General features: G+C 33.6%; 1 protein-coding gene across 1 annotated transcript in view; it reads left to right on the forward strand.

Annotated features, from left to right (window-relative positions):
• The first annotated feature begins 2,336 nt into the window (after positions 1–2,336).
• The window catches only part of LOC142335284 (tyramine receptor Ser-2-like), a 132,815-nt gene continuing 126,553 nt past the window's right edge, over positions 2,337–8,598 (forward strand). Inside the window, exon 1 of the mRNA XM_075383719.1 lies at positions 2,337–2,481. Coding sequence (XP_075239834.1) covers positions 2,441–2,481 — 41 coding nt within the window. The 5' untranslated portion in view covers positions 2,337–2,440. The remainder of the gene's footprint in view (positions 2,482–8,598) is intronic.

The following is an 8,598-nucleotide window of genomic DNA, read 5'->3' on the forward strand; positions in this document are numbered from 1 at the left end:
CTATAGTGTTTCATATAGATTTGTTTTGGATCACCAAAAAGTATATATATTTTTTGTGTTTTTACTTGTTTATTTTTTAGAGGGAATTTGAGTGCATTTGACTGGCCGAGCCAACAACGTGATAGTGCAAAAGGATTTGTTCAATAATCCTTTAGTCGACTAACTTGCTCTATCTTTTTTTCTCATTAAAAATCCCAATCCAGAAATCAAGCGTTTTAGTTTTAACGAAAGTCTTCAAATTATCTTTTTTTCCTATTTGATAGAATTGATAAGTTGTTAAACTTTTCGGCTCTTTTCTGTTATTGCCCCCCCAGCCTTATATAGCCAGTCTATTTGCACTCCCAAATATGTTCTTTTTGGTCCTTAGAGATCCTTTATTTTATTTATAATAAATTGCCGGTACCGGTAGACGAATGGATGAATTTTTGTTTCTGGTTGTCAAAAAAATTAGTACCATAGAGCTATTCCTGCAAAAGAAAGGCAAAAAATATTAAAAACACGATTATTCTTTGTCTGCTTACATTATAAGCAAAGTTTGATTACCGTATACGTCTTAATTTCAAAACTTGGCTGCACAATTAAATTGTAAATGCCGTTTGTATATAATTGTATATGTTAGTGTATGAAATGAAAACAATATGCTATAACATGTATAAGTGGGGGGTGCAAACGGACGTGGGGGGGCAATAACAGAAAAGAGCCAACTTTTCATTGATATAAAAATATTTTCAAATTTTTGCTTTAATGCTTTAATACAGTTGAAACGTTCCGCAGTAGGAAGTAGTGATTAGAAAAAAATAGTGTGAAGACTTATGGCTTGTAGTTAGAGCTGGGAATGGAGATAATGGTTCCCCTCATGAGCATGTAGAGGGTGTGTCTGGTGTCAGCAGCCAGCTATGGTAATACCAGTCTCTATATTAAAAATATCCTACTGATAATATTCATTTTTAAAGTAATTTTTCATTGCCCTAATCATAGTTTTATAAGGTGAGATAGTCAGAAATAATTTAGAAGCTAGATCACGGACTGCCATGAATTTACCTAAGGTGTGCTTTTATCTTGAAAAATTTTTACATAATTCTTCCTTATTAAAACTTCCTGCATTATTTTTCAAAATTTTTCAAAAATTTCATGTGAAATGATCAAAAAATGAGCAAGTGAAACTCGAGGAAGTACAAAAATGAAATAAAAGCACCAATTTATTATTCAGGAGTGAATTTTTATAGAAAATACTGAGTGAATAGAATTAATTTTTAGGTGATCCCTATATGATTTAAGATTCATTTTACCAACCAGGTTATGAACAATTTTCGATAGAGAAGAAAGTTTTAGCAAGATGAAAACTCGGTCGTTCAGCTATACCAACCATCGAAACGGACTCATGAATTTTGATTTTTCTTAGTCAAATCAGTATTCACTTCAAGTCCAAATAACAGGAGCAGATTGTATTGTCGAAGTCAAATTACAAGCCACATCATTTTTCAATCAGATCTGTGCAGAAAATATCTGAACCGTGCCGTAAATGTCAATCATATTCTCCCTCTCAAAAAAAACTCTTTTTTCCCCTCTTTTTTAAAAATTTTTATGCCACCGGAAAAAGTTCAGAGTCGTATACATAATTTGACATCCATTAAAAAAAATCGTCTTGAAATTATCTGTTAGCACTTAAGTGACATATTTTCTCAATTTGTCGCCTGTGTTTCGATTTCGTTAGCAATATTCGACTTCTATCATAGTTAAAAGTTGAACAATAGTAAAAAGATAAACAGATTTCTTCTGTTTATGCCCCCCAGTACTTAATGCACCACTCAGTTGCAAAAGAAGTGCCATTACATAAGAAATCATTATGAAAAAATATGACACGTGCGTCTGGGGGTGCAAATAAAATGCACCCACTAAACTGGGAGCGGAGGGGCGTGGGGGTGTCAGCACAAACGGAAAAGTTTTAAATTAATATATATCAAAATCATTTAGTAAATTGGATTTTTCCATTTCTGTCCCAAGTACGCCATGCATCCCCAGATACAAAGCGCGGGTCATTGCATAGTAAACCTTTATGCAGAAATAAAATTTGCGCCTCTGGGGGGGGGGGGGGGCAGGAATGTGCTCTCATCAAAGATATGGGGGCGGTGGGGGATGGCAGAAATGAAATTAGTACAAATTTCTGTTACGTCGTCCATTTGATTAGCCGTTCTGTGGAAATCAATAAAATATTAGAGTAAAAAAGTGGAGTTGAAGCATGGCAAGTGAGGTGATGACATCGGTTGAACTGTACAACAGCCCACACAGTTCTCCAGGGTTCCAGTTCATTGAGTACCTGAATCCTGGTGCTTCTGGGTCAAAACAGCAGCTGCTGCTACAGAGTGGAACTGGGAGTGGAGGAGGGAAATTGCTGGATGGGGTGTTAGGGGTGGAGGGATCCGTGAGTCATAATGGGACCATGACGAGTATGTCACCTGAGATGATTGAAGAAACTCAACAGTGAGTCTGCTCTGCTTTTCTTAAAAATAAAATTTGCAGTCAGCTGCCACTAAAATATGGGCACAATTCAATGTAGTCAAATTGTTTGGAATGAAGTCGCGAGAATTCACGTGGAAAATAAAACGAGTCCCAAGAAGGTATGTTTTGCTCCAAAAAAGTTAGTCTCTTGTTTCAAACTCTAGTTTAAAAACTCGCATATGGCTAACTTGGCTTATAATATTATTTAGGAACTCTAAGCAATGTTGATTAAAGCCATTTGTAGAGACTTATTTTTGTTTTGAATGCTATCAAATTTTTTCCGATTAGACTTATTTTTGAAGCTTGGCAGATAAAATATTTTGGCGCAATCTATTGGGTAATTGGTTTATGAACATGAAATGAACAACAGTGGTAAAAATTCCTCAACAATTTCCCTACGAATTTCTCATATGTTTTTGCGTTGGTACCTTGAAACCCAACAATCGGCAGACCGTTTTTTAGCTAACTGTGTTGCTAGTTTTGATGCGAAACAAAAACGTGGCCACCGTCCTTAAGAAAACTCATTACAACTTCCAGAGAAGTGTCAGTTTTGCAATAATCTAGAAGATTCTGCTGTAACGAAGGAGCTGTCGACATTTGCAACCAATCAATGCATATACCAATCAAAGATATACCAATGCAAATTTTACAAAAATATCAAATTAAACACCAGCATGGCAAAATTTTCAGCATTAGTGATTTCAAGAGCAGTTGAATGTCCCTGTTTAAAGGAAAAGGAGTAAAATTAACAATTTTGCAATATTAGACACTAATTTTCTTAAGATCAGTCTCTGGAAAGATATATTTTTGAACCCAAACTAATCGAATCATGGAAACCTAGTTTTTAATCGAACCTCAGGTTGCATTGAACCCAAGTTAGCACCAAACCAGAGCCGCTTGATTAAACTACAATCTAACCCGAAGTATTTAGTGCCCTCGACGATTGAACACATGAACTATTTCCAAAGTTTTATAGAAATATTAATTCTCAAGGACAACAATTCTAATGGTAGGAAGACCAACTTTTTCCAGGCTGCGAAGTAGGAAAAAACCCCCAATTGCGTATCAACAATTTTTTTTGGAAAAGGAAAGAAGTGGGAAATATATATTTTTTAAACATGTTTTATAGGTGTTTAAAACAACCTTTCATTAAGCTGAAACTGAATTGCAACTTAACTACCAGAGATGAACGGAGAAATTGACATTGTAAACGATATCAGGCTCCAAAATTACTGTGAAGGTTTTTTAAAGAGAGAGCTACTTCCTTACAGTGTGTTTGGAACCCGATTTAAGTGATTTTTTTTCACAATTTGATAAAAATTTGTAGCAAAAATTAACCTTGAAAGATGAAATTTCTAAAGATATATAGCATTTCGTAAATAATGTCCTAGGAGGTTAATTTCAACAAAATTTTGTGAAAATCGAGTGACCAAAACGTCTCCCAATTATTAATATACCACTCTTGACAATGGAATTTAGTTACCCATCCCACGAAATTATTTATATTGTGGAAAGAGCTTACATTTTGTCACAAGTGATTACGGATAAGTATCCAACATTTTGAGTATGTAATTAGCCTAAAGTCTTAATGTCAAAATTTATTAGTAGTTAATTGAGATCAAATGGAAGGCATCACGTGTTCTTGTGAACAGTGCTATAAGTAATTTTAAAGTTTATTGATTTCTTAATACATTTTTAGTATCAAGAGAAAATTTTAAAAGCGATAACCAATCAGTTTCGTTTCGGTAATTAGATACTATAACCGTCGGAAAGGGTGACGTGAGTTAATTAGAATGTGGAAATTAGGGATCAATGGCGTGGAAATGTGTCGCGAAAGGTTGTCCCAAGTTTTCAAGCTAGCCCCAAAAACACCCTTTCTTAACAGTGATAGCACGTATAATCAAATTTAAAGCAAGTTTGAACAAAATTAGCTTGGTTTCACTTATTTCCGCGCACGCTTACATTTCTAATCTTAAAACATGGGTGGCGAAAAAACCCGAACAAATCAAGTATATACACTGGAGTTTCCGGATATTGGCCTTGTAATGAGGCCAAGGCCAGGCCAAACTGAAGTTAATAGAGGTAATGGCTTCAACTATTTTCCAAATTTTTGAATTACCGCCAAAACTTAAACCTTATAATTCACAATGTATATATCAAACTTCAACAGTCGCTCAACAAAAAGTTCTTTTTACTCCTTTAAATTTCTGATCTCAAGTTGAGAGAGCCGTTGCATCAAAATTTGAAGGCCGTTGCATTTGACCTTTCTCTCTCCATTAATTAGTCAACGCAGATCCATCCATTCTTAGACTTTTTTTGCGAATAGAACACTCGCAACTACTCGTACTAATCAGAATTTATTGACAATATTTAAAATTATAACTAGTTGAAAATATGATTTCGTCTCTTTTACTTTAATGAAGATAAAAGAGCACCCTGAGAAGTTTTTTCAAAACCGAAAATTATTCTCGTTCCGTTATTAATGAATAGAGTCACTTATTGGCACGAGGTTGTTTTTACTGAGAAAGTTCCCGGAAATTTTGCATCTACCGGGAATGTTCGCGAATATCTTTAGCTGTTTTCTCAGATTTCTCATTTTTCACTTTACATAGTAATCATACTTGAAAAATATTTAACTTTATGAAACCCGTATATTCATCTCACAATGACCTTAATAATTAAGTTGTATTTTCCTGAATGATTTTTTCTGATATATTTGAACTCTTTTGAATTGTAGTGAAGAAAAAAATTATCTTACTTTGGTTGCTGGGGAACCAAAATGCAAGAAGGCTATTCTGTGAGTTTCACAATCATTATATGAATTGTTGAATTGGGCTTTTAAATCAAAAACTTCCATTTGTAGCAGTTTTCAATTACATTGCGCAGTTCTTTAAAATTAAAATATGAAATTTTTGCTTTGCATTAACTATGGTATGGTGCGTAAATTGTTCTCAAATTGATTATTTTGTCCTCCATCTTTTTCCAATAGTTTTCAATCTGATCTCAATAGAAATATTTAACACAAATGTAATATAAAATTTTACTGCAAGAGCAAATTATAACGTTCCTTAAAAATTAAGATCTGGCAAGAAAATTGAAGATAGTGATATGCTAAAATTGTCAATAATGAACATAAAATAGCAAATTTTCTTATTGAAAATGTTCTTAAATTTTGTTTAAAACTGACATTTTCAGCTATGATTTCGGTTGTTTCTCATTTTTCATCCAGAAAGAAGACCAGAGCTGATGGATTTTGAAAACATTCAGAATGGTTTAGTGAGACCTTTTGATCTGTTTTTGTTCTTTTTCTGTTATTTATATCAAGAATAGCTGCTCTCAAATTTTTTCAAAAAAGGCAAAAATTTGTAAAATTGTTGCAGGGATTTATGTTCTGCTAAGACATCCCTGAACAAAAAAACCCGTATGAAAGAAAAAATTTTGACTTCCAGCTATTTCCTAGATCTGTAAGCACCCGGGTTGACCAAAAGTTTTAATCATAGAACTTTCATATTATGGACCATCAAAGTTTTAGGCAAGTTTCCTTGTAAATTTTACAAGAATCTTACCGTCTTGTTAATCTAAACTTAACCGTCTTGTTAATCTAAACAACAAAAAGGAGCATACTAAGCCCTTCTACTACTCTCAAAGGCTAAATCAGGAGGCAGTGATTTGTCTGTGAAGCAATTGTATCGATCAACTTGGAAGCTTCATCTGGGACTGTATTTTACGATGCAAGTGCTGAAAACTTTTATGCCATTATGCCATGTAGTGCTACAACGTGAAGTACTGATTACAAGCTCGTCGTTACTAACTCCACAACCCAACAGGCCGAGAGATAAATAATTGAAAAAGAACGTAAGATTTGTTGCCTATCGGTTGCTATAGGGTTCCTGCAGACCGTGCTAATATCTATATCTACCTGGTTTAACAATCTAAAATACATAAGTCTGCTGTCATTTCTGTCCTGTCTAAGTCCAACATGATTGTAACCTAACAAAATAGTTAATAGTTGATCTAACTCTCTTACCACCTGTTTTTGTCCTAAAACAGCTGTCTTTATTCTTCTGTTGTCATGATTTCTCTGTCTCTACGAAGTTTAAAGATCTAAAGTTTGGAAGTTACAAAAGACCTTAGCTTCAACTGTTTTAGTTTTAGAATCAGTCCAAGTATCACAACTATCTTCTAACTTCATTTTCATTCTCAATTTGATTTCCGAGTCTACACATACTCTATCAAATAACACTAAGAATTTATCAAAATCAAAACAAAGGAAAGACTACTACTACTACAGAGAACAACGAGGCTTTGAAAGAAGCAAGTTAACATGAAATATTTATAGCGATATTTTTTTCCAATCTTGAGACAATTTTGTCCGAGCAGTCTTTTTCAAACCTAATCATTGGAGAAAAAAACCATTTTTGAGCTCGTGAGTGTGATTAAAACTGAAGAGTTTTATTAAATCTTTATATTAAATCAATTCCGATAAAAAACATTTAAACTATTTTCGAAATGTTTACTAAACTTTTCAGGCCCTAAGTTTACTATGTTAATTTTTGATACCAATGTTGTTTAGGAAAACCCAGTTTAACTTGGCAACCAGTCGTATATTTCTCTTTATTTTTTCATTGACCTTGTTTATACTGTCCATTGAGAAAATTCAAGGTGACTGAATTTTCTTTAAAATTTGTTTCTCTGTAATTCTTGATTTTAAGGTTCTATGATAATAACCAGAGAAGTATAAATATGAGAATCGAGAATCGATCTTGAGCCATACAAGGCATGAGTTTCAAGTTACAATAGACAACATCTGAAATGATTTGATTGACTGATGATTTATTGTAACACATTTGGCCTTTTTTCAGGCCAACCAGAGCACTGTTTTCGTTAAGACGCAGAGGTGTACCTCAAAATTTCCACCTTAGTAAAAATAGCTGAGAAATTAGATGCATAAAGTCGACAAAATTAGTAAAAAAAGCTTAGTATCTACTTTCGCAAAATTTTACGCTGTTTTTGAGGATTTTATATACTCTCAAGTTGGGAATTAGGTGGCATGTCCTGTAATTTTGGTTTTTGTAGGTATCCTTTAGGTATCTATTTATTGCATAATTGTTACATATTCAATGTTTTAACATCGGAAAAACGAGCAAGAGCTGCAAATCGGACAGAGTTGCCCGTGACGAATTGGTTATATCTCTGTGGCGTATTGTGTTTTCAACTTCGCAAAGCTTAAATTACCAGACCAAAGACTCATAGTTTTTGAGTAAAAAATCATACTATTTCAGTTTTGATTTGTGCTATGCTTAGAGTTCTGATCATGGGATTTAATAGAACTTTCATGGTACAACTCCAAACAATTTTTATTCTGAATGTTATGAAGAGTATGACTTTGATGAGTTCGTGGACTTCCCAGTCTAAAATTTATTATTGATATAAGTTTAGATTGATGTATTTTTCAAGCAAAACACTATAAGCGATGAATTCTTACATGAATATGAGCAAGTGACAGAGAACAAGATTTATTTTCGTTTTTCACTAATTATTTTCTTGACGGGGCTTTTAGCGTTTTAATTTGAAAGCTGTATGAGGCCTGAGAAATAGCTAAATATAGTCCAATTTTTGGCGCAAATTTACGTTGGCGATGTGGTTTGAAGAAAATGTGTAGGTGTGTTTTGTTCCTGAGAGATATCAGGCTATTACCATAGAACTAAAATCGAATAACGTAATAAAGCGTTGTTGTTTTTATTCCGTCTATATAACCAATAACCAATATAGTCTGATAGATATAAGTATTTATATATATTATATATGGGTGTAACTAGCCATTTATTATAGTTGGATTACGCGCAGCGAAATAGATAAAATAGATAGGAAGTGAATTATTGGTCAGGTGAAAATGTCAGCTGTCCCTTCGTCTGAAGTGCTAAAGCAACTTTTTTAGAGCGGTTCCAAATAACCATTTTTAACTATCCTAGCCGCGCTGGTAAAACTGCAAAAAGATTGCATCTCAAATTGGCTGTTAATTTTTGCACGATTAATTTATATTTATTGAGAAACTTTGCTGAGCTCAAATCATCCTGTTATAAGTATTAAGTATCATCT

This window comes from Convolutriloba macropyga, chromosome 2 (assembly GCF_964194025.1).
Source record: "Convolutriloba macropyga chromosome 2, txConMacr16.3, whole genome shotgun sequence".
NCBI classification, from domain to species: Eukaryota; Metazoa; Xenacoelomorpha; order Acoela; family Convolutidae; genus Convolutriloba; species Convolutriloba macropyga.